At 38.6% G+C, this 27,154-nt stretch overlaps 1 protein-coding gene across 2 annotated transcripts in view; it reads right to left on the bottom strand.

Annotated features, from left to right (window-relative positions):
* Nucleotides 1–27,154, bottom strand: part of LOC113442890 (RNA binding protein fox-1 homolog 1-like) — a 42,542-nt gene that overhangs the window by 10,236 nt on the left and 5,152 nt on the right. The window contains exons 2-7 of one of the 2 annotated variants that reach the window (XM_087915869.1): nt 23,987–24,207; nt 13,033–13,254; nt 2,988–3,131; nt 2,538–2,591; nt 1,647–1,739; nt 1,282–1,342 (exon numbers count right to left, since the gene is read on the bottom strand). In XM_087915869.1, coding sequence (XP_087771995.1) covers nt 1,282–1,342; nt 1,647–1,739; nt 2,538–2,591; nt 2,988–3,131; nt 13,033–13,254; nt 23,987–24,073 — 661 coding nt within the window. In that variant the 5' untranslated portion in view covers nt 24,074–24,207. Of the gene's footprint in view, nt 1–1,281; nt 1,343–1,646; nt 1,740–2,537; nt 2,592–2,987; nt 3,132–13,032; nt 13,255–14,172; nt 14,296–23,986; nt 24,208–27,154 lie in introns of those variants that run through there. The other variant, XM_087915870.1, reaches the window with a different exon arrangement.

Genomic DNA, 27,154 nt, shown 5'->3' with positions numbered 1-27,154 from the left:
GACATAGATTTCACCTCCTAGACAGCATTGCCATTGCTAGGAATTCTGGATCTAGAGGCCCAATATTTGGCTGGTGTCAAGGGTAGAGAATATCCTGGCATAAATTTTAGCTTCCCCAATATCAGAGTTTCTAATTATCAGGGAAAGTTGGGGTAGGGCAAAACAAATCAGTGCTAGATTTTCCTCTCAACAGATGATGGTCTGCCTCAGACCTTGAGTGTGATATCAAATGTATTTTATCCCCTCAGACTCTGTAGCAGGTTCCAGACAATTGAAGCCTAAGTCTTCCATATAGAACCATTCCTACTGTCTGCATAGAGGGCTTTTTATACCTTGCCAAGGCTTTTCTGAAGATCTGGCCAATGGCCAGCTCAGCCTGGCCGCAGTACTGTAACAAAATTAACTGGAAGCTATAAGCTAGGTTTGTCCAACACTCTTAACCTACTTACTGAACTAGATCATTTTTTGAGTTTACACATTAATCTTGAACAATGAGACCTTTTGAAGCATCTGGATCCAGCAAAGAGCGATAAAAAACCAAACTGGCTACATTTGCATAACACATTAAGCCACAAGAAACTAATCAAGCTGAACAGGTCTGTACCAGCCCAGTGAAGTACTTTGTGTATGTTTAGCCATAATGCATTGGAACAAATAAAAAAGACACAGAGCACTGTGTCAGTCAGAACTGGCAGCTTTCTTGAGATTAGAGATATATCAGCAACATCATCATCCTTCTTATGCTCAGAGTCATGGCCAGTGACATCATAACATCATTGGTTTGGACGGGGCCAAAATTTTCAGTACATTTTTGCAAGGTTTTGGGGCAGTAATAGTGAATGGGTATGTTAAGCCTGGCCAATGATTAAGGCATGCTTTTGGCTCCTTAACTTCCTTCCTCAATTAATGCTTGGGGAAAGGGAAGGCTGAATGTTTTTTGAGATTAAGCGTCTAAAAAGTTTATGACATCAATTCCTTAAAACCTTAAATATCCCAAATGAAAAAAAAAGGCAGAAAAGCCATACCCATTCCAAAATTGAGGGCTCTGGAGGTTAAAACAGAAACCTGGAGTCTGGGGGAAGACATTGGTGAATCAGAGTGTCTTGCCTTTGCCCCAAGCACTTACTTGTATGCTAGGGGTATCACTCAAAGATGCCATGAAGTCAGAAAAAATGAAAGAGCTGCCTTGAACAAGAGCAGGCTTTGGTTGTCATACTCTAGTGTGAGAACTCTGGACTATTTGTTTTAAAGATGGCATTTAGAAGCAAGCATATTGCATACCATTCACCAGAGGCGCCACTGGGGGTTTCTTGGTGACTAAACGAGCAGTGGCATTGTTGACCTGCATGGGAGGAAAAAAAGGCAGGAAGTCAGATCACTTGTGCAACAAGATATAGTTAATTCTGGAAAGAAAGGCAGACTACTATTATAATTTGTCCTTGAAGAAGTCTTTGCAAGACTTTGGGTAAATAAATCATGAATAAATCTCTTCAAGTATTCCTTGCATATAGTATATCCTGCTTCCCTGATTGTTAAGTGTAACATTAAATCTTGAGTGGAATCTTCAGCAAAGTAGGTAAATACCATGTTAAGCAAAAACTGGTAGGCTGATACATGCTTGTATGATACATAGGTTAAACTCTCACCTCAATTTTCCTCCCTTCAACAATACTGCTGTTTAGCTTTTCTCGTGCCCGGTCAGCATCTTGGCTGTTTTCAAAGGTGACAAACCCAAAACCCTAAGAGAACAGGAGATCTGTGTCATTGATTATATTCTACAAATTTAGAGATTTATGAGCTTTCATCCTTATGCTAATGGAAGTACCAAGCTATTCCCCCACATAAATTAAGTTCTGTATTTTGACTTTAAACTTCAAGCCAAAATATGTGGACACACATATGGAGTACAGCAAAAGAACTGGAAATACTAAGCCAAAGAAATCAAAGGCATGATATTAATTACTCTTCCTCTTTTTTGTGTTCCTGGAATCATCACTTGTTTCCTCCAAGTCTATAAGTTATTTCATATATTACCTTTTATTTATAAAGCTTCTCACCTATTTCTTGGTGAAGATCTCATCAATTTACACAACATTACTTTTTGGTTTTTCTTTTCCTTCACTTTTCCACCATATTTTTGTTTTGTCATCTCTATCTGATCAAACCATCGCAACTAAAAGATTTGTATAGGGAGATACTATACCTGATATTCAGGTATTTTAAAAGAAATTTTGCTGTTTACAAAGTCTGCATTTCAGATTGTCTCCAATCTAAGGTGGATAAAATGTGTCAAGGCAATTTTATCCGACCATCCATTCAATTTATTTGCTTCTCCATTTGTTCAGGGCAACTCTGAATAACTAGCAAAAGTTTGGCTGTATTAGTCGCATTCCTAAAATTAATGCAACCTTGCGATGAGGTTGCATTGCTTGCCAAGCTTGACTGACTCTGCCATCAGCAAATCCTGAACTTCTTTTCTGCTAATAGGACATAGACCATCCGCAGCCTTCCTTTGGAAGCCCTTCTCCATGCAGTACCTTGGAGCCCCGCTCATTAAAGATTATTTCCACGTCGAGGATTTTTCCAAATTGCTGGAAAATAGGAAGAAAATCAATCATTGTCAGAAGCAACATGTAGCCCTGTTCTTATCAAGAAACTAAGTCACAGCCATATTTAGGGTCCAAATTATATATCAGTATTTGTTGAAAGAATATGCTTGTTTATTTGGTTTATTATTCCACCATCAAACCAATGTTCTTTAGCTGAGACTAATTCACAGCCATATATAAAGCCCAAATTATGTCAGAATTTGTTGAAAATATATGCTTGTTTTTTTTTTACTCTATCCCAAAACCAATGTTCTTTAGATGAGCTGATTTCAAGATCTGATCTTTTTTTTTTCTTAATGGAAGAAAACAACATAAATTAAGGAACCCAACACTGAAGGCAGGTGAATCTCTTCAGGGATGGGGGGAGAACTGACTTACTCCAAACATCTGCCGCAGGTCAGGGTCACGGAAGCGGAAGGGAATGTTGGACACATGTAAGCGCTTTGGCTGAGCTTTATTCTCCTCACTTTCTGCATCCTCTGTCTCTGGAGACAGCTCAGGTGCAGGGATTTCTTCGGGTTGCTATGGAAAAGGGTGGAGGGGAAGAAAGCAGGATCACACACATCATTGGGTCAACTTTCACCATATTCACCAAGAAAGGGATCTTCCAAATATTGTAATTTCAGCCATGGATGAGAAAAGTTGGCTGAACTTGTCTGAGAGGAGGCTGAATTCAATTCAAGTTTGATGCAGTCACAAGGGAAGATGCTGAACTTTGTAATGTGGTAACTGCAGTCTATGGAAAGAAACGTAATGGCTATGAGGCAAAAGGAAGACTTATAGAGCAGTAGCTCCATGATAAATGTATTGGCATTTATTTATTTATTTGTGCCACCCATCTCACTTTGATTATATAGAGGATACCATAAAGGTGAGGTTATCTATGGTGGCAGTAGCTCCTTGCCTCCTCTGTAAAACTTGGTAATCATCACCTTACACCATTCTCATGCTGAATCTTAAAAACTGTTTTTAAGCTAAGGACTTATTGAACTAGAACTGTCTTCATCATATGGAATGACCCTCCCAGGGTTTTAGGAAAGAATCCTTGACATTTTCCCTAATCACACAGCTAAAGCTTGGAAGGTATCAATTGGGCAGAAGACTGCTTTGAGCAAAGTCAAATTTGTAAGTCCTTCTCTCAGTGTAATGAGGCATTCTTCAATGGACTTACCTCAGACAAAAAATGCTCAATCTTTTTAAAGTTTCCTAGGCTATTGATTGCATTTGGCTTATGATGTAACGGAAGAAAAATCAGAACTAACTCCTAGTTCCTTTTGTTTCCTATTATCTCCATTAATTTTCAAATGGCACAGCATTCACTAAGAAGCTGCAGATAAATGTAAATAATTATATATATATATATACACATACATATATATTTGTTTTCTATATATAGAGATGTTTTCTATATATATATTGACCATTCTCTCAAGTAATTAAACAATGAAGAAAAGTAGCCCATCTGAGACAAGATTTCTAGCCTAATTATCTATCAGATGGACCAATATTTTATGTGCATGGATATCTTCATATATAAGGGAGCATTTTATCAAACCTCCAGTTCCTGGAGTGATCCTAGCCAAGTAGAGGGACACCCTTCCCATAATTAATAATGTCAATGTTTTTTCCTTAGTTGGGAGGAACTGTATTAAAAGAACAAAGAGTTACAAAGTCCACGAGTCTTAAAGATGCTAAATTTGCGGACCCCTGTTTTAGGTTCTCAGGCCTATTTTTTGCCCTTTAAAAACCATCCATAGAATTGATAACTTCATGAACGGGGTCATCCTAAGAATTTCGTCATCTAGTTATATGACTGCAAGTTAACTTTACCTAACAATGGCTTTGAGACCTGAGTTGTTCCTCATGTGTTGCAAATCCCAATTTCAACATAAAATCCATTATTTCCCTTTAAAGGGAATGGTGTTTTCTTCTTTCCAACCTTCTTTCCAACCATCCACACATCAAAAAAAAAATTCACAGAACATATTTCAATGCACCAGCAAACATTCTGTCTTGGGTTAGAGAACAGGACAGACACATGGCAGCATACAGAAAACCATTAGTGGAGAGAAGCAAGACTGGTTGAAAGGATGTAATTTATGAGAATGTTGTGGAGAAGACCAGAGGGCCAAGTGACAGAGAACCACCCCAAACCCACATCTCTTTCTTCTCCATGCAGATGGCCCTTCTTATGGCACAATGCAACTTCCACGATGCAGCATTCTGAGAACAGACCAAATGTGCACAGCCTATGTCTTGCAATGTCCAAAGTGCTGAAGGATCGGGGGAAGAAGAGAAGAGCCAGAAGAGCAATTAATCTGGCCAGGGTTGGGGAGGAAGTTGAACTTGTCTTCAAAATTCCTGCCACAGATTAGCCAGGAGAGGGCATGGCCTATAAAGGGCATGCACGATCATCTTTGGATGCACCTACCAGAAAAATAACAGGCATGTACAAAAGGGATTTTGTGGGGTAGATACAACTTCAAACACAGATCTAGATAAACACAATTGGCTGGAATCACATCATGCTAAAGGGATAAACTGTTTTTCACATATCATGATAACTACCATTATAGGAGCAAGCAAGTTTCCCTTTGAGCAAAACATAATGCACAAACCAGACCAGTTTATTTAAAGCAGTAGTCATATGATCAGCTAGCAATGGCTACAGCATGAGAGATTAATTGCAAAACAAGGCTAACTGTTTATGAATGGAAAGAGATACTGTGCATGTTATGTATATGGTAGAAAGTGCATTGAGAGTTCAAAGCAGAAGGATATCTGAATGCTTACCTACATGCTTGCAATGCCATCTACCCATTTGGAATGAATTAATTTAGCCCCTAGTGTGAAATACTTTCTTTTGAACAGCCAAGTGTAGAGTACATTTCCATAGAAAAACACTAGCATGTAACAAAAGATAAAATTAACATTTTCTGTAATATCTAATGTAGGAACTACTTTAGAAGGAGCTGAGCATTCAGTTATATGAGCTCTTCCTGCCATCTAAACTGATACAATCCAGAAATAGGATTGCTGCTCTATCATCTGCTGTCTATAAAAACCAGGTCTATTTTAAGTCAAACTATCTGGAACGTATATTATTCAGCTGAACTAATTTAATATGTGTTATGCATTTTTAATTTGCATTTGATTATGCCCTTAGACTGGAAAAATATAGCATCTTACTTCTTGGCATTTTCTAAATTTTCAGACTCTGAAGGCAGACATTTATTTTTCCAAAAACAGAAGGGCTTGATCTGAATCGGAACCTGAAGCATCTTTTTTGTTTTGTCTGAAACAGTATATTTAGTGTATAGCAATGTGTTTTATTCAGTACCAAACCATAAATTGCACAGCAGACAAAAGTAATGTTTCCCACCTTTTAAAGATGAAAAGCAGCTGTGAGAGGTAGTAGCTCTGAAGCATGGCAATGAGGTCAGTGTTCTCCAACCTTTTTTTCCTGAATTTCCATTCAGAAACAACATGGGTCTTGAACTACTTTCCTTGCCCAGAGACTGGGTGAACTCAGTTTCCTTACGGACTGGGAGGGAATCAGGCTCAGATCAATATTCCTCTTCTATGATTCTCCCCTTTATTTCTGAGCCCTAAATCAGAATGATATCCAAAGTACACACCCTCTGTGAACATGCTTAGAGACTCGGGAACTGGACAGTGATTTTGCTTGTCTTAGCACACACCACCTGTAGTGTTACTATTAAAGTACACGGGCACAAAATTCTAGCCACTCCCAAATGCAGACAACCCCTCCAAGCAGGAGCCATCCCCCTCAGCCCACCAAACCTTCCCCTGTGTCCCCATACCGCTATTCACCCCAAGGGCAATATACCAGCCTAGTTCCCATCATCATAGCCACCTCCCAGTAGCCAGAAGGATCCCCCAAAGCTACAAAGTCCTGCTTATAAAGACAAGTTCAACAAGGATTAAACTCTTTCCAATGGGGCCCAACATTTTTTGTTGGGAGGATAAAATGCAAAGGGAGTGGTGGGATGGGGGAGGGAGTTCAAGTGTCAGGCTGAGAAGACAGGCAGGTGCAGTTGCGCAGTGAGTAGGTTAACTATTCATGTATTAATGAGACTAGAGCCAGAGAAATGTGATGGAGTCCAAGATGCCTGGAAGAAAACCTGAGCTCGGCAGGAGGTCCGCACACGTTGCCATTAGCACCTCGGAAAAGGCCCTAGTCCAGGAAAGATACAAGGAGTCATTGCAAGAACAGCTTTGCTACAAGCTAGGAGTAGCTCTCATGTTCCATGAGGTTGAAAAAGAAAAAAGAAAACACAAAGATGAGTTACAACAACACGCTCTATTTGGTCCACCAAGAAAAGTGCATAAAAGGATGTATCAGTAACAAAGCATGTGATATGCTAAAAAAAGCTATAAAACTCATATACAGGAGAAAAACAGACAGGACTGCTGCTAGTGCAGCCAACACATTCAACATAAATTAAGCATTTACAATAAGCATTCTAGACACAATTGATACTCAAAATGATTGGGGAAGGAATGGACAAAGAGTCATATTTATTATAAGTACACCTTTAACAGAAGGGAAGGCAACTGTGGGTCTTTAAACACTGTGTGTTAAATTTCCAGCACATCACCCAAAACACAGCATGATTCAGCAGTATTTAGGGTGAGGCTGGGGGGTCACACAGAGTCTAATCCCAGCAACATCAGCTTTCAGAAGCTAGGAGGTGAAAGTAAAAAGGGGAGTTGCAAGCATATGGCCAAGCAGGATCAAAGCTCATTCTCCCTTGAGATATTTTGGCATTTATTCAGTGAAAGGAAAACAAAATTCAGAAATTGCCTGGATGTACAAGGGCCAGGTGCTGAATTGGCAAGCAGGGTTGCCAACTTTTGAAAAAGTCCCTGCAGTTGTCTTTAAAAACAATGTGAATTACAGGAATCAGCTTGTGATTATATAGCTATGAAAAAAATGCCCTTCTGATTTATGTAACTTATGTACTACTGTTAGAAGCATAAGAAAAAGAGAAGTGATTTGAATCCCCCCACACGCAATTTCTTCTTGCTTTTCCTCTGGGCAGTTGGCAACCCAATTAGTTTGGATATTAAGTTAGAAGGGCAAAGAGTAAATTGGAGTCTGTGAAAGAGGTTTGCCCAGCAAAGAAGGGTTCTCTTAGAAGCTCTGGGCATGTCCCCCGAGGAAACTTGCTTCAGAATCCGTCAAGACTTTTAACTGCCTGAGCAAAATGGTGCTCTCTACCCAGTTGTCAGGATGCAAAACACCTAAAATTTGAAAAGCGATTTGGGATTGAAAAACCCACAACTATCTCTCTCTGGTCATGAAATGATGACAAAAACCAATATAAATACCAGTATAATTTCCATCTTACTTTAAATACTCCAAATCTCCTCATTTAGCATCAGGGTAATTAATTTATTAAATTTATTTATTAAATTTTTATGCTACCCATCTCTCTAAAAGATGACTCTAGTAGGTCTTCTTATTCTTGCTTCAGGAGATAGATCCTGGGATATTTTTGAAAAGGCTCCATTATGTTCATTTATTTATTTATTTTGTCCCCTGGGAGAGGGAAACAAGTGTTGATTGGACTTTTTGTCTTGGACATGAAACAAGTGGCCATCTCTGCTTACAATTCATCAAAGGACATGGTGTCCTTGAAGTGAGGCTGTCGGCTACGTGCCACTTGTCCACGCGGAGATAAACAGCTGCTGGTGAAGATGGTGAAAGATTTGGGGCAGGGGGGAGGTGAAAGAGATAGAGCAGAGAATCTGATATGGGTGCAGCTGTTAGCTGCAGAAAGGCGTTATTACCCAATATGGTCACCACCAAAGCCACTGACTCAATTGCTGGATTACAGATGAAGGAGAAGGATTCTGTGGCTGTATGAGGTGGAAAACTAAGGAGAGATTTCAGAATGTACCCAAATGAGAAATTATTGGATCCTTTGGACCAATAACTTCAAGTTTCTTACTCTGAAGCTTAATACTCAAGGCTTTCGATTTGAAATGTTTCCATTCTACCCGTTTGAAAGAAAATTGCCTGATCTTTATAACTCAGGCTGTTCAATTTTTTTCCAGGCCAAAAATCATATTTGGCCTTAATGGTCAAATATCCTCCCCCATTCCTAGTAACAAGACTAAGAATTTACTACATTTCTTTTCTAATATTTAATTATGTAATAGCAATAATAATTAGACTTATATACCGCTTTATAGTGCTTTTCAGCCCTCTCAAAGCTATTTAGAGTCAGCATATTGCCCCCAACAATCTGGATCCTCATTTTATCCACCTCGGAAGGATGGAAGGCTGAGTCAACCTTGAGCCTGGTGGGATTCGATCTGTCAAATTGCAGTAGGAGTAGCTTGCTGTACTGCACTCTAACCACTGCGCCACTGAGGCTCCCTAGCAATCAATACACTTACTATTCAGTTGTGTCTTTAGTTTTTACCTGTTTCTGCTAGTTTCATTTTGATGGTATTTGGTGAGTCCACACACAAGAATTTCTAGCACTGTACATAGCCCTCAATTTTATTTCTCTAATACATGTGTTTAAAAGTACCTTTTTCTCTCAGGATAGTATTGGCAATAAAGTAAAAAACTGAACTTGACCAAACATCAATTTGTCCAGCAGGAAACATTCCTCTGGTCACAAACAATAAATTAGGCCTACCTCCGGCAATCAGGAAGGGATACTTGTTTTCAAAGCTCTGTTTAAATTAATAAACCCTTAGTACTATATAAAGAACGATACATTTATATAGGTATGTTCTGTGTATTATAGCTATCACAAATACTTCACAAGTGCATTAAGTACCATAAAGTTTTGGCAAACAGACTTTGACCCTGCTTGAAAAGCCACTCTTCACTGTTCACTCTTGGCCCAAATAGTTTTCAACAACTATGTGACTTACTGTAATGACAGGGATCTGTGCCTCCATGTCTCCTCTAATGTTTTGGTTTGTGAAAGGCCATATGATCATAGCAATCTTACTGGGAGGAAACCATCCAGGAGATGTAGTGCTCACAAAACTCAAGATGTACCCCCCAGTCAAAACACTGGAGGATTTCTAAGTAATTGGGTTGCCAACTGGCTAGCAGATTGAGGCAGAGGGAGGGAATCTGTTACTCTTCAGGTAGACTATAATATTCACACTCTTCTAAAATATCTGGAAAGTACTAGGTTGCCTCACTGAGCTTCTCTCTCTAGCAGAGGTTTGGAATATATCTGGATTGGTTTGTCCTGCCTATTAATTACAACAAATTATCTAATTGCCCTTAAGGGATCAGCTGCAGTTGCAAAATTTTCAGTACTGTATTCAATATATTTTAAAAAGACATGTGGGATTCAGCTCTGAAAATTGCCAGGAACCAAGTGGTAGGTATGTCATAGAAATGTGAGAGTCCTGCAAAAGCTGCAGGCAAGATTTTATCATGCATCAACATCAATGTATAATGCTTCTCTAGAGAACAAAAGAGTCTTGCAGCTTATTTGCAGAGAACAAATATATTCTGAAAACTGTTAGAAGTAATACCTCTACTAACATAGTCAAAAAGCAAACTGACTCAACACATGGTGATGGTGGAACTTCCTGCTGGGATTTAACTGCTCGAGCCATTCCAGGGGGAAAAAAACAGTATTGATAGCAAAATATCTCAGGCAAATTCAGTACCTGTCAGCAAAGTTGATGGAAAAAGATTCTGCCAAGACAGAAAGATCTTACTTCAGGATTAAGCAGATATACATTAGCGGCATTCACACTGCAGCTCCCCAGGTACCAAATTTGATACTGTTCCTCTTCTTTCTAGAACTCCGGTATGAATGAAGTTGGAGCGCAATGAATGTTCCTGTTGGAGTACAGAGAAGCACCCAAACATTCTGCGCTGCAAGGTTAGAGGAAACTGGTGCACTATGGAATTGCAGATTCTCTTCAACCATGGCTTAGGAGTAATGGAAATGACAAGAGATCTAAAGTATTTAGATTCCTATGACCATAATTCCATAAACAACAGAAGCATTAGAAAGGAAGTGGTGTAGGGTGGGATGGTGAGCTCTAGATAGCAAGTAGTTGACAAAATCAAAGATGTATTAGCCTTCCTCTGCCTGTATTATTTTAAATAATACCTCCTTCTCAGTCCCAAAGAAACCAACCTTACTTCTGGCCTTAGGCTAGCAATCCCATCAAGTTTCTCTTTGGGAATATTAAAGGAGGGAACTAAACTGCACTAGAACAAAAAACCCAGCCTGTCACTGCAAAAAAAAAAGTTTTTGTCAACTCCTAAGTAATTTGCCATTTTGTTAATTACAAGGCAGTCCTGAATGAGAGCAAACAATAACAAGTGAAGCCCTTGCATGTTGCATTGGAAGGGCATAGAGAAACAGTGAATACTGTTGGGTTCACAGTTAAAAAAGATGAAACAGAAAGGGCCAGAGTGGATTTTGGAGGGGTAGCTTTTATCAGAGTAGAAAAAAGAACTAAGGATTAACTAAAAGCTTCTTATAGACTTTTGGTGTAAAAGTGGGGGAAAAAAATTTGTGGCTCATGGTTTTGATGATTAGACAGAATAGATTATAAAAATAATATTGTCATATAACTTGAGAGGTTAAAATATAATTGTACTTCTAACAATGGTGAAGGATATCAGAAGCCACTTTTTTATTCTTTTCATTCTATTTTTCAATTTTTTTCTTTTCTTGCACTTTTTGCTTTTTCTTGGCTTTTTCCTTTACTTCATATTAGCTTTCATCTGTTTTAAAAATGTCAATAAAATACATACAAAAAGAAAAAAGTGAAGATTTGAGCTATATTAGGAACTGATGGTCAAAGAACTCTGTAAAGTTGTTCCATACATTTTTATACCTTGCGACTTTGCATCTTAAACTTCACAAGCTTGCACAGAGAGTGAATAAGTACTAAATATTCTACATAAAGGAAATCACCATTTACAGATGCTCAGTAGAGACATCTTTTTCAAAATTTCTTGAAAGTCCTGATGTGATAAATTTAAGGCCTGAATAATTTATTCTGTTTTAGGTTAGGTTTAGATGGATTGATATACATTTTGTTTTCTAAGGAACTGGGATTAGGATAAGAGAAGAGAAAGTTTGCTTGAATAGAGGGGGAACAGAGGAAGATGGCGGAGAAGCAGGAAGAATCTGGGTCCAAGGAAAATGCTCAAGCTTAGCAAATGGATGTGGCAATGAAGGTGTTAAGGAACAGAGACCCAGGGTTTTTTGCCTACCCTCAGCTAAGAGAGTATAGTGTGTTACTTTGGGGATGTGTGTATATGTGTTCCCTCTCACACACACCCCAGGATTGCTGTGGTGTGAAAAGTAGGAGGAAGGAATGTTATGCATGCCACCTTGAGCTCCTGAATGAAAAGATGGGTACAAAACTCAATCCTTGGGAAAAGAGCAATTCCCTAGAATTGGCAGATATGAAAGGAAAAGGAAATGTACATAAAATCATGGGAGTTGGTGATAGAACTTCCTTATTGACTGAAATGTATCTAAATCTAAAGGACAATCTGACCACCTACTATAGGGGTGTCAAACTCATGGCCCGCGGGCCGGATGCATCATGTTGGCCCCGCCCCCACCCAGTTTAACAAAGGAGGGAAAAGTCCCAATACGTCACGTGATGCAGTGGTGACAACGTGAGTTTGACACCCCTCACCTACTATAACTATACTACTGCAATAAGACTTAGCAACATTTACATGCAACAAAAGCTCACAGATATGTAATGGTTATTCCAGATTTCTTTTACAAAATGAAAATTGTCTTTTTTGCTCTAAAGATATATCTTTTGAGAATTTTATTCATCTTCAGTGTTCTATCTTTTCCCCTGTCCCCACCCCACCCTGACTCTAGAAACGAGGGTAGCTGCTCGGAGTTGAGTTTTTGCCAAGGCTTTAATTCAGACTTGGAAATCCAAATGTCTGGGGCATCCAGGAAACTACGAGTTCAGCAAAGTCTTGTATGCCAAACCTTGTATATAGGGAAGCTTTGCTTTAATCCACTCTCTAAATGACCCTTACCTTTAAAAATACCCAGCCATCAAACGTGCCACTATGAATGATGCTATCCCTTTCACGAAGCAGCAGAGAATTTTGATAGCTGGATACTTAATAAATAGATGACAGGAAAATACAAACATCAAGGTTCAAATACAGAGGTGCAGGAAGAGGATGTGATGGAAATGAAATGCAGGCCAACTAATACCCTTTATAGCTTGTCTTGTATTCTCTGCCAGAGAGAATGTCAGAACCTGTTCTAGTAGCAGAATGTACTTGAGGAATACCTAAGAAATGATCACAGTTATTACGCAGGCTTATTGCTTACTTCCCCAACTATCCCAGGTAGCCCTTGCCTTGACATTTCCTTCATGAGGGCTAGATAACCAACCCTCCACTTACAGCAGGAGGTGGAGGCAATGGTAGCGGATCCGATGCCGTTGTGCCCTGCTCAGGAAAGATGCGCAGGCTATGATCCAGGGCAGTTGGAGATGGGTACTCAGATGGAGTGCTGTGGAGATGGTATTGTGGGGGGAGTCGGGCCTGGGGTGGTGGCGGTGGATACTGGGCTGGAAACGTCTGTGTCATGGCATCAGTAGGTGGTACTGTAGCATCTGGACTACCCTGCAGGAAGTAAAAATCAGAAGAAAATGAAGTTCATCACTGCTACAACCTGTGAGTCAAGAGAAGCAAAGGAATCATTTTCTGAAGCAGACTCTTAAGAATAAAATATAAAATCCCCATATCCACTAAACATCAATTACATTAACAGAGAACCCTAAAAACCACCTCTTCTTTCAAATATATTTTTGTCTCTCCAGAGATTTCAAGTCCTCTCTAAGGAATATTATGACTATGCTCAAAGACCCTAGAAACTTTAAATTCTTGACTGTGTGTGGGAAACATACCAATACTATTATTATAGGATATAAAATCTTGAAAGCTTGGCTGAGTTTCCCATCATTCCCCTTATATAAAAGAGAATCAAGGCAGAGTTGAGTTTCTCTCTTACTCCTCTTCCTTTCCACTGCTCAGTAGTTGTTTACCTAAAAATCTGGAATTCCTTCAAAACCAACTCTGACCTGTCTTACATCTTTTTTTTGTAAACAAAGCAATAATTGAAAAACTGAAGAGATAACAGTTTAACAGCCATACATCAAATATAGTAGAGAAGTACAGTCTAGAATTCCAATGTCTGAATGTATGTATACTTAGAGAATATATCCAGACAATACACACATCACATTCAAATCCCAACTTACCTAGAAAAACAGCAAGTGAAATAACTCTGAATAATGAAAAAAAAAACCCCAAATTCATTCTAATTCTCATGATATAACAAGTATCTGGTTGTACAACTAGGACGCCTGAGAAATAGATCAGAAGGATCCCTACCGACTCTCCCCTCCCCTTTGTTTTGAAACCCACGCGATCAATTGCTTCCTTTCTAGTCCCACCCCCACGAGAAGAACCAAGAGTCCCAGCTTCCAAAACCGAGGTGGAGGGCAGAAAATTCGGAGAAGTTTTTAGTATTTCACCCACCTACACCAACAGGCCCCATCCCTTGCCACCTCTGCTGCGAATCGCTGCCACGCGAGGAAGGATGCTTGGGGAAAAACACCCACCCATCAAGGCGTTCCTTCCTCGGCCCATGCCCTACGACTATAAAGGCATCTCTTGTGTCTTTCTCGCAGCCAATGAGCATGAACCTCAGCACGCAGGGATTCTCGGATTGGCTGCTCTCTTATCAGCTCTCCCGCCCACTGCTCTTCTTTGGAGCTGCTATACCGGCTCTTTTGTCTTTCAGCTGTTTGAAAAAAAGCAGTGTTTGTGTGTGGGGGGGGGGGATGGAAAGATTTTTTTAAAAAAACAACAACAACAACCCAGATCTGATTAAGGCGGCCGCCGACAGCTGCACATTTTTCTTGGAATTTACAATTTGTCCTGCGGTGGCTTAGCACCTGTTCCACCTGTGCAAAGGCAGGCTGGGGATTAATCGGAGCTAGAGTTGGAAAAATGCAAAACTGAGAGATTTTTAGGAGGTGAATTGATGTCTCAAACGACATTTTTTTCCTAAAGGCATCTTATAAAGGTCAGAGTAGTAAATCCAGTAGTTGCTAGGTTTTTTGTTCAGCTGTTCCTACCATAACTGGACCAATTACTCCAATTGAGCAATTAGTCATAAATCATGAGGAGGGTCACCCTAGGATCAGATCCAATTTTAGGATCGTTTTTGTGGTGTTGTGAAGTGAACACTGTAGTCTTTAAGCAAATCCATTGTTCGCTATGGGGTGGCTGCAAACAACCATAAATAAGCACCAAAAAAATGAAGTCATCTGATTACAGGGTGATAATAATGTCAGAACTTTGAAACCGGATCGTAAATAATTTTTCAGGGATCCACCATAACTTTGATCGTTAACCATCTGGTCATAAGTTGAGGGCCACCTATATAGAGAACTAGCATGTATATTCATGGCAGTTACATGAATGATTTTAAGTAGGGCTGCACACTGTAGCATCTTGGCCAGTGGTGGCTAACCTTTTTTGGCTCCCGTGCTGAAAATTGTGTGCATGCTTATGCACGTGGTCTCGCATGCCAGCACCCAGAAGACAATGCTGTCCTCTCATGCCCCCTGCACGTGTGACTCCCCCTTGTGTGCCACGTGTCTCTGTACATGTGCACACGTATTCCGTGCACCCCTATCCCCCCCACATGCACGCCAGATACCTGACAATCAGTTGTCAGGAAGCGGCGGCCGTGCACATGTGCGGTTGGGCTCTTCTGGGTGACCTCTTGCGTGCCATTTCCGGCACATGTGCCATAGGTTCACCAACACGGATCTTTACTATTCCATTTCTTTTCAGTATTATATGATCATTTCATATAGCATCCAGGATTTTAACCAAATGTTGAAGCTGAAGTTCACCTTGTTCAATTTCAAGAGCTCATGTTGGCATGAATACATACAACCACATATAGCCTGAATTTCAAGCTGTGGCTACCAAGTGGATCTTACAAAGACTTATGTTTGAAGAGGACTGATTAAAAAAAGTAATTAATTAAAAATCGCTGTACCATATTGAGGCTGATTTTCCGGAGTCTACTTCATATAGATTTTGTGTCAAAAATAGAAACAGATTGGGTAGATAGATACAAGAAGATACCAAATGAATATGAAGAAATTAAAAGTCTAGTTGTTTTCTGTGGTAGTAAATGTGTCCTAGGTTGACATAAGTGGATGCTAAGAGGAAATGTGTTTCTGTAAGAAAAGTAGATGGCAGAATAAAGATTTTAATTTTGCACCAATCTTTACAATGTTGATTTGGAGTTAAATTTAACCTTACTATGGTTAATTGACTGGGTTGATTTATCTTATTTTTCTTTTATTTACAAGTTATTAACCTCCACTTCCTCCCCCTAATTTACTTAAGTACATTGTGAGAATAGGACTTATGGGTAATAGTCTTTGTCTTCTTACCTCTTGAAAGAATTATTCCATTTGTGAAATCTCACCTGTTCCCTGAAGATCTAGACTGGGCATCTCTGTGTACAAACACATATGGCTGCACATACGAGTTTACAAAAGTAAGACCAATTAGATTTTATTAAACATATGCAGAATGAGTTATTATGTGAGCTCAGTCACTGTCTTCAGCAAAGCACAACTGATGTCTTAGCAAGTTGTATGAATATTTATTTATTCATTTAACGAATATACCGCTATAAACTGCACAGATTCCACACAGTATGCAACAATAAAACAGTAGATACAACTTAGACTAATGGAACAGTAGCTCAGATGATACTCATTCATCATCCCCTCCCCACAAAAAACCTCTCTATAAATAAGTTCCATTTTCACTAGTTTCATAGGTGATTAGGTATTAACTTGGCCTCCAGAATCAAAGATTGGGACCTCCAGGTGTAAACTTGTAATGGGGTCATATAATTTACTGTGATGCATGAATCCAGACATTAAGATTTATAAGTCAAGATTTATGACTTAGCACCATTATGGCACTGCAAACCTAGCCAACTGTCACTAAGTGAACAAATCATAGGTAAACTTTGATTTAAATATTGTATGAGTTCAATCATTGATTAATATTGCCTGAAAGAAAATGCATTGTTGCTTTGGTACTAACATATAAATAAGTATTGGTGTTAATTTTTTGAATATAGTAATTTGGTAGGATCAAACAATTCTTTTACAGAAATACTTCAATGTTATGCCAGCATGCCTACCATCCCTGTCTTACTGTCCCCATTTATCTGTATTTACTTCCTTTGTTCTTGTTTATGTTCATACTTATCTTGTACATGTTTGACAAAGAAATAAATAAAATAAATACAAATAAAATATCCAGGTTTTATTCCGCAGTGTTCAAAGTGGGCCAAAACAAAGGGAAATGGGCATATAAATATGCACATACAAAATGGGGAGGCTTTCGACGCAGAGTTGATTCAACCATCTTGTTTTGATCTTGCCCCTGCCCTGATTTTATTTTATTTTTTAGAAAAATAGTTGCAAATGAAACAGGATCAGATGAAAGTTGTTTTAGAGTAGTAAAGGGTATGTTTCTAGTAAATGACTCACATGCCTGCTTAGCAGTCCCTCTTTATAATATCTCTCTTAAAAGTATCCACTTTCCACCTCCACATCAGTCTTCATCTATTTCTGTCACTGTAGAAGCACAAGAGTTGACTTTGTTTCCAGATTTGTCCTTTGACCTATGTTAGCCAGAATTTACTTTCACTCCCAGTTTTCTATCCCACAAGGAAAAAAAAAACTTAAATTAAAAATTCTTCTCCCCTAAAAAAAAAAAAGGCATGATATGAAAACATCAATTTGCAAGCACAAGCTTGTAGGTTTTCTACCCTGGTCAAATATTTTACAATTTCACTCACCTAACATCATACTAAGCAGAATAGGAAGGTAATCAGTGCAAAAGAGTGTCTCAGAAATTAATTTGTGAAAAGGGATGTCACAGTAGTAGGTGGGTAAGCAAAATCAAGATGGGTGCATCACAAAAAGGGGTTGGTCTACCATTGTATGGTTGCAACTGCCATCTTGTCTTTTCTTAACCCTCACGGCAGATGTCCCTACTTGAGAAAGAAATGGCTTCATTTTTACTCTCTGTTAATCTGTAATAATATTTTTAAGTCTACAGAAAGTCATAAGTGCTATAACGCAAAAATTCTGATGTAAAATTCCAACTGGCCAAGAGATGCACAAAGCCTTGTCAAAGCAACTGATTAATATTCAATATAATCAATATTCTTAATTTACAAGTGATGAACAGTTGATGCTGAAAGCAAGTTTCATTCCAGCTATATCTTAGTATTGCTTTTCTTTTCTTTCCTTCTTTTTTAAGCTGAAGCTTCATTTGCTCTAGAGAGATTTTTAAATATTAGCAACACATTGCAAATGTCCAGAGAATGCTCACTAAATCCTAGTCTTGCTGTAGTAAAAAATGGAAGAGCAAGATAAGTAATTTTAATTTGCACTTCTCTCGTGTCTTAATGAGCATATGGAAACTCGGTCCATAAACTCTAGAAACAGCTGTGTTGAGTGATCTACTTGAGTGTTTTACTCTGTCAGTGTGACAACTGTTTCAAGCACTGAACACATGGTACACACCCCAACCTGTCTGTATGCTACTATCCCTCAAAACTCTATTCCCTAGTTGCTTTCACGATGAGAATTTTGTGTAATTAAGCCTTCTACATATTGTGCAGCACTAGAAGCAGATCACTGCTAAGGGAAGATTCTTCTATTTAAATTGGCAGAGAAAATTATGGCTTCAAGATTTGAGAGAATACTCTATTTTATAACCTGATTTTATAACCTGATTTTATAAGGTCTAGTTGTGAAATTGACCACAGTGTGGACAAAATGTCATGTGGGGACAGCAGGGTCATAGATGTCTCTGCTTTCTTCAAAGAAATGGTGATTAAGAAGGACATGATTTCTTAAAAGAGAAAATTACTGTAACTGCTTAGGAATAAACAAAATATGGTTTGAAATCATAATGACTGACAAAGGATTCCCAAAGGGGCTTTTTCAGGAGGCAACTTTTTTCCTTGATGACATTTCGCTTCTCATGCAAGAAGCTTCTCGTGCAAGAAGGATTCCTTCCATTCCCCACTCTCCTGTCAGAGCTGAAGAAGCTTCTTGGATGAGAAGTGAAACATCTTCAAGGAAAAAACAAGAAAGTACAGTTGCCTCCTGAAAAAGCACCTTTGGGACAACCATGACCTGGCTGACTGAGAATCTTTACAGACTTTAAGTCTATTGGATTAAAAAGCAAATGCTTAGCAGCTGAAGTCGCCAACTGCAGAGCTATTGGTTGTCAAAAACCAGAGTTTATAACTCTCTTCGCCAGAGTTATAAACTGCACCATATTATAAACAAATCGGATACTATGTCATACTAGTTGCTGTGTACTTATTTGAGCAGGAATTCTGTTTGGGAAGATTACTGCTCACCTACTAGGTATCTGACCCACAAAAATAGTTTCACTAAAGTCTTCTGTATAAATCCACCTTCATTTTGGAGTTAGCAATTTGATCTGTTTAAATGTGTGCATGTTCATGTGTAATCAAGAAACTCTCACACAGACAGCAGCTGAAGAGAAGCTTAGTCTGATAGGAGGGTACTTTATGCCACCTGTTTTCTAAAAGGGTCTTTGTCCATCCCATGAGGAAACAAAGGGAGAATATAGATATGGATGACATTTGCCAGCCGTCACTTGCTCAGAGATTGATGTACTTTCTTTCACCCATCAAGACAAAATCTCTCTCTTGTAAACAGTGTCACCAGTTAGTTTGAAAACCAGTCTCCAACACTCTTTCTTATCATAGTTGGCTCCACTTTCAGCACTTATAAATAGCTCTATTTGACTACAGCACTTCCTTGTCACTCACTGCTTGAAAGGGCAGAGGGTTTGGGAAGGCAAACACATTTGTAAATAGAACCTATATCAAGGAATCTTCCGGAGGTTTGGAGGAAAGATTGATGAGGAGCCTTTGGCAGGAAACTGGAATAAGAGTTATTAAGTGAACTTCTCTTTTAGAATCTTTGACATAATACCAGTCATAAGTAGTATGCAATCCCACTTCACAAAGTTCTAATGATTGGAATAATACTGTATCATAAAAGCTATTGTTGCACCATTATGGACTGGGAAAATACTGTTTTGATTTTTTTTTCCCTGCATAGCTTTAGTTCCTTTTTTTCTGGGAAGAGATTTTTCCAAATCTTGCAAAACATAAAAAATAAGTTTATTGTTAATGTTCATGGTGCTCAAAGAGGCTAACAACATTGTGGGGATTTTTGTTGTTATAAAAATAACTCCAGGAACAAATATTCAACAACAAAATATAAAAAGAAGACAATTAATGCATATTAAAATATGTGAATATTATATAAATATAGGACAATATAGATTTTTATCCTAAAAGTCATTCCATTCAAGCCTAGCTGAGAAGTTCACTCTTAAACTGCTGTCCTCAATATGTTTTTTTCTCATCCTTGACTCAGGAGAAAAGTATATCAACATAAATTGAAATTGAGCTCCGTGTCCCAACTTTACTACATCTCAACAAAAAGAAGGGACAGTTTTGTTGCCCTTTCATAATTTAATACTGAGTCGTCTTGCACCCAGTGTCACCCACAGGTTGAAAAATCAACCAACAAACACACTTGGGGTTCAACCATTCCTTTTTATTATTTGGCTTTATTTTTAATTATTTATAGTGTTCTGCTTCTCCTAGGAGATTGATAGTCTTCTCAGAAAAACAGAAAATCAATATACCCACGTCAAACAGCCCATAGCTTCCAAGGTTTGTCTGAGTAATTGGAAAAATTGATTTAAAATACAAAAATGTGAAGCTTGACTTAGAAAATTCTTGATGCAATTGTGCCTCTGGATTTTTCTTTCTCCTTCAGGAAACCAATTTCTCTCAAAAATGTTTTGGTCAAGAGCCTTTTCCATTCCACATTAGTGTGTGTATGGGTAGACCCATCTACTTTCTTATATGGACTCTCCAGCACATACATATACCCATTTCAAATAGCAGGAGTGCTTTCAGGCCTGTTCATCTCTTGGCAGTTTAATATTCCTTTGTTAAAAACAAAAAAGACAGATATTTAATCTTCTTGTAGAGAAAATAAAAATCACCAAGGCTGGCAGTATCCAGTAATCAAATGGAGAGAAAGTGTTTCTAGAACAGTTTCCATTCTGGGACCATCATATCCCAGCTTATCCCCAAAATATAATAAATTGTCTGTACAGGAAGCTTTGGGAGAAGGAAAACAACTTGAAACTAAGGAAAAGATAGGTCTGAAGATAATATCATGAGGGTAAGCTTACCAAGGATAAGCTGTAGATATCATGAGGGCACATCCCTCAAAAATGGGTTAGTAAGGTATTTTTAAGATGCTAGGAAGCCTAGAGGAGAAGGCATTCCATAGTTTAGAAGCCACGTGAAAGAAGGCGGTTCTTCATGATTGCTAAGGTTCAGAAGCACAGAAATCCCTGTAATGGATTCTCCTGCAGATCTTAATGTTTAAGTAAATTTATAAAAGGATAGATCATAGATAGTTCTTCAGACAACCAGACCCTAATCTTTAAGGGCTAAAAGATTATCTTGAATTGTGCCTGGAATTAAATATGGACATTATATGACTCAGGTTTAATTGCACTGATTAGTAACCAATGTCCTCATTTAATATTGCATCATTTGAGGTTTCTGGACAATTTTTAACTATGATTCTATATATAGCCCATTGCATTAATTAAATTATGATACTTCTAAGGTGTGGAGAACTGCCAAATTCAATTAGCTCAGGAATGGTCATAGCTGGCTCATTAGATATAATTATAAGAACATAGTCTTGCCCAGGAGTGAGCCTACGTTTTCAAATGAATAAGCTGGGCTACTTATTGCTAATACTACACATAATAATTAGCAATGTCTCAGCAAAGGGAGTGTCTTTTAGAATATCATTACTAGGTAGACCTCTACCATTTTTAAAAATTGCAGAACAATGTCACATACAAGTGTCATCCAACAGAGATGAAAATTCAGGAGTTTAAGAGAATAATCAGGTGAGCATGGGTAATACCTGCCTTATTCTGTCTAAAGTAGGACAGGCTCATTTTTAGAAAGCTTTCAAACATTTTCTGCTTTGTCAGATGTGTTCATTAATGTTAATACTATTAGTAATACTATGATGAAAGAAGCAGAAATAAAATCTCAGGGCTTCTCTTTTGAATTAAAATAACAAAGTAAATTGATAATTCAAAATCATTTAAAGTAGGAATAAGCAAATCAATGCTTACAAGATGTCTGGACTACAATATCCACAATGCCTTGCCATTCGACATGCTGGTTGACAGCAATTGGATGCTGAAGAGCATAAGGTTATCTATTTCTGCATTGTACTCTTTTAAGCAGTAAAAGTGTTCAGGCACAATTGAACTATACAATATAATCCTCTCAACATAAGCAACAAATCATTTATAGATTTTAATTATATTATTAGATTCAAATTTCTGCCTGAGGTCACAGAACATTTTACACTATCTCTGGGATTTACCTTGGTTTGTTATGGACATTGTTTGTGGCAGGCATTATTATTCTGCTTTTGTTATTATGCTGCTTATGTTTTCTTGTTGCATTTTAATCAGTGGCTTTGCAATGTTTTAGATTCCTGTTATTATTTTGTGAGAGACAATTGTCCCCGCTGTGATAAAGGTAGAACAAAATGTGTAGATCTCCACTCCCCAATAAAATAATTAAGGCTGCCTTAATGCATATTTAAATCTGGAAGGTCAGATACACATTTTTTTTTGACAAAGGATTGTCAGAATTATAAATTATTTCAAAAGCATCTCACTCAATATGCTCTTGGTTATTATATACTGGTATATACTTGGCTCACAAAAATGAATCCACAAGGTCTGAGTTCAGACAACATAGTCCAGATTAACAAAATGCAATTTCTGTGTTTACATGGCATACTGTATCAAAAAAACATAAATTATATCATGAGTTTATATGATATATCATGGCAATGGCTGGGTACCTTAAACATTTTTAATGCTTTCAAGTCAGTGTTGACTCATGGCAACTTCCTGGACTAGTCTCTGCAGCTTTCTTGGCAAGATTTCAGAAATGAACTCCTTTCTAAAGACAGAATGACTGGCCCAAGCTCACCAGCTAGCTTTGTGCCTAAGGCAGGATTAAAACTCATGGTCTCCCAGTTTCTAGCTTGGTGGTTTAACCATTATACCAAACTGGCTCTCCTAAAACATGTTGGACCCAATCCAATTTTAGCCTAGCCTAGTTCAGGTTATTGCACAACCCAAGCTAGAAAATGAATAGATGGGGGAAGATATTTAGGCAATATGAAAGCCAATTATGTCGATTCAATCATTGCGTAAGTATTTAGTGTTGGTCCAAAAGTAAACAAGACTGCTTGGATACCTATGTTCCACACAATGCTATCAAAGCAACACATCTCTGAGCCTCATCATTTCACACTTGCAAGGGATTTAGAATATTTTACCTATACTGTAAAACCAATAGGGCACCAACATTCATTTTGCTAACCTATGTTATTTATACATTCTACCATTTTTTCTTCTACAATATTGAGCATAATTTAAACTTGTAAGTAAGGGAAGACAGCTTGTGCTTTATTAATTATAAAATGCTTACAATATCTTGAATGGCCCTCCATGCATTGAAGCATAAGGTGGTATTTGTTTATATTTCATTTCAAAACCACTAACAGTTTCAGGTGATTAAAAGATTACAAACCCTTTTCAGTGTGGCATCACTGAAAAACTAGATGAAAACCAACTCCTAAATAGAGTAGAGAGGTGTAACCTTTTCCTCTCATCAAATCTATTACGCTGTTCACCAAAGTCAATTTTGTTTTTTAAGTTTACCATTTAAACTTTAAGACTGGTAGAGAGCAAAAAAATGTACAACAGAGGTTCCATCCATTATATTCCTAAGGTCTTTCAGTGGACAGGTTCTATCTGGTGTACAAACTAAAGGAAATCCATAGGACAAAGGACAAAATGGATCGATCTCCTAGTTCCTAAAGAAGCTGTAAATATCCCTTTCCATACAAGGAGATTTTCCCTATCTAAGCAATTTTGTAAAAATAACTCAGGAATGGAGAGATTTATCAATGGGGGAAGCTTTATCAGCTGTCCAAGACCACCAAGATAGGCACAGCTGGGCTTTGTCAATGACACTGAAATGTTTCTTCTATCTCACACAAACAGATTCAAACACATGTATAAATGTATACATAATTACAAATGATCATACCTGAACCAGCCCAGAGTAGCACTGGGGTGCTGGAGGATAGACAGGCAGGCTGTAGGGGTGCAGAACCACAGCTGGAGGGGACAACATGGCACATAATAAAGGAAGGGCCCCACTAGTAAGTCCCAAAAGGAGTCAAAAGTGCCTCTGTTCAAGCAGCTTTGGCACCAGCTGAGGGAGTGTTGAGTGGCAGATGGGACAGTGCCATTGAAGGACGCCAACAGCTGTCAAAAACAGAAGTGCCTGTTGCAAACTGGCTGGGTAAAAGCGTCTGCACCATGATAGAATCTCAGCAAGGATGAATAATGTTATGATTCAGCCAAAGTCAGATCACTGAAATTCTACCATTTTTAACAGAAAAACTGGATGCCGGAAACTGGGGGTCCTGCATCATTAACCTGGGAAGATTTATTCAGGTGTAAAAGCCATTGAATTCAAAAGATCATAGTCCAAAGTAAATTCTCTAAGACTACAGCTTAAGATGTTCCTAATTTTACTTAGACCATCCTAGTAGTATCATATACTATTATGTTGAATTGAATGCAGTCCTAAATATTTTTATTTTATATATTTATTTTATTTTATTTTTATTTATTTATTTATAATATGCTGCCCATCTCACTAAGAAAGCAACTCTAGGTGGAGCACTGAATATACATGTCCTTTTTCCATGTAAACACATATTTACCAATCATTTCTTGGATAAATCATTATACTATATTGTCTAATACATGCATTTGAAAAGCAATTTTAGTTTTGTATATTATTTTTACAAAAATACTTATATATGAGTTCTTGCCCATTTAGTTTAATTGGAAAACTGTAGTTTAAAAGGTTTGATTAACCCAAGAGGATAACTGAATTTCAGTTCACACATCAGAGGTGGTATTCAGCAGGTTCTGACCAGTTCTGGAGAACTGGTAGCAGAAATTTTGAATAGTTTGGAGAATCGGCAAGTATTACCTCTGACTGGAGATTTTACAGTATTCTTCCCCTGCCATCAAGCTATGCCCACAGAAACACCACACCAAGCCACCACCAAGCCACCCTCATAGAACCGGTAGTAAAAAATTTTTGAATCCCACCACTGTAACACATGGATTGTACTTGCCAGCTTAAAAACAGGTCAAATGTATTTCCCAGGCCTAAGGTATATGGTTTCTGAATGTATCCTTTTTCCTAACCACTTTTTAAATTATTTAAATCCGATTCCTTAATAAATATATATATTTACATTCTTTAAGATTCAGTGGTGAAAATCCTTCTTTCTTACCTCTGGCATTCAGGTTTTCAGTTCAATGCTGCAATTATTGTTTGGGTATTATTTGCTCATTGGATGTTTTTTTCTGGCTCTTATATTGCAAACCTGCTGGTTGAAAAGAAGCTGGGCCATTTTGTTTTTGTTTTTTTACAAAATGGCTAACACTACCACATAAATAATTTTTTCCCTCCACTTTTTTTTTTAATAATGAGGCTATCTAACCTTTTCTATTTTCTATGCTTGGCATATTTGATATAGTTGAAAGGTACAAATAAAGGCTTCCTTCTCTCTCCTCAAGTCTAATATGAACACTGGAAAACTCAAAAAAAAATCAAACAAGAATATATATGTGCTGTCCCAGCCAGTCTATGGGAATTGGATAGTTATTTAGGAATTATGAGCTGTCCCCTTAAGGGAATGCATCATGGTAAATGTAGTTAAAGGTATCTTGGGAAATGTAGTTCATGCCATGTGGCCACATCTATAATCCTGATTGGTCACTAAATTGACCCTTGAGTGGTTGGGGGAGGTTTCCCTCCATTCTTGCCTGGCCTCATGAACTGATAGTAACTTTTTCTACCGCTACAAGATGGGTTAGGAGATAACCAAACCTTCCCCAACTGATGTTGTACGTAATAAGGTCCGAGATTCTCTTTCCAACACTAGCATCCCTACTCCAATGTCTCATGGCCTGCCAGGTGAGCAAATTAGTCCAACAGTGCTCACAATGACTTCTTGACAAGTCAACATGCCATCAATGACAACTGCCACACTCAATCCACAGGCAGCAGTATTCTTGCCACAACCTCAATACCAATCCGGCTCCCAGGCACCACAAGGTAACTGTGCCCAGCCGACACAGCAGCGTGATGCTTGACCATCGTCCCCAGTATGGGAGGACGACATCCTCCATAAGTACTGGGAAGAAGACTTACAACCTGAACCCACCATACGAGAATCCAGGGGGAGAACCCTCTACGTCAATACCTCCCCACAACTCAGCAAATGCTGAAGACTACTGGAAAAACTTGGCTGTACAGAGTGGAAAGCTAAATTTGCACGCCAACGGAGTTCGCAGATTCTCTGACAAGCCAGATGGCGAATATCTAGTATGGAAGAAACTTTTCCTGTGCCCCATTCAGGTGGCACGCCTGAACCCTGATGAAATAATCGGACACTTGATAGCATGGCTAGGGCCACAGTCTGCAAACATACCGAGGGCACTTTTGACATTCCCACTTAGACGACCCAGCCGCTGCTCTATGGTAATCATGGAAAAGGCTTGATGAACTGTTTGGTGCTTCCGAGGACGTAGAAGCAACACTCCTGAATAGCCTCAACAGTTTTCCTAAAATTCTATCAACAAGCCTCGCCGAATCATAGACCTCGCTAACATACTTGTCCAGCTGAGAACAGCACAACAGGATCCCAACTTACCGGGACTTGCCTGTCTCGATCACCTCGACACACAGAACAAAATTGTTCGAAAACTTCTGCAGGTGATAATTGAAAAGTGTCTCCAGTTGACTGACACCGTCATGGCCAAGGGTCGCCACCACTTTGTACCCTTCACACTTCTTGAAGAATTTGTCTCCCACCAGGCAACAGTGTGCAACACACACCAAGCCCATGGACTCAGAGCTGTTAGTCCTCCTAATAACAGAAGACACAACGGCAACCATATATAAGCCCTCAGGCCCTATACATACTACCAGAGAAAGACCCTTCATGGTTGTCCATGACACCGAGATTGACTCCTCATCCACACACAGTTGGGGAGAGAACTCCTCAGATACAACCCAAGTTAGATATCCGAACACAAGGAGAATACATTTTTGTCCTATGCACAACATTCGTCACTTGCTAAACAGCTGCACTGGGTTTGCAGAGAAATCACTGACCCAATGAAA

The sequence above is a fragment of the Pseudonaja textilis genome, chromosome Z, assembly GCF_049901715.1.
Source record: "Pseudonaja textilis isolate UNSWEBS1 chromosome Z, rPseTex1.2, whole genome shotgun sequence".
NCBI lineage: Eukaryota > Metazoa > Chordata > Lepidosauria > Squamata > Elapidae > Pseudonaja > Pseudonaja textilis.
This window is presented reverse-complemented; position numbering and strand designations above follow the sequence as displayed.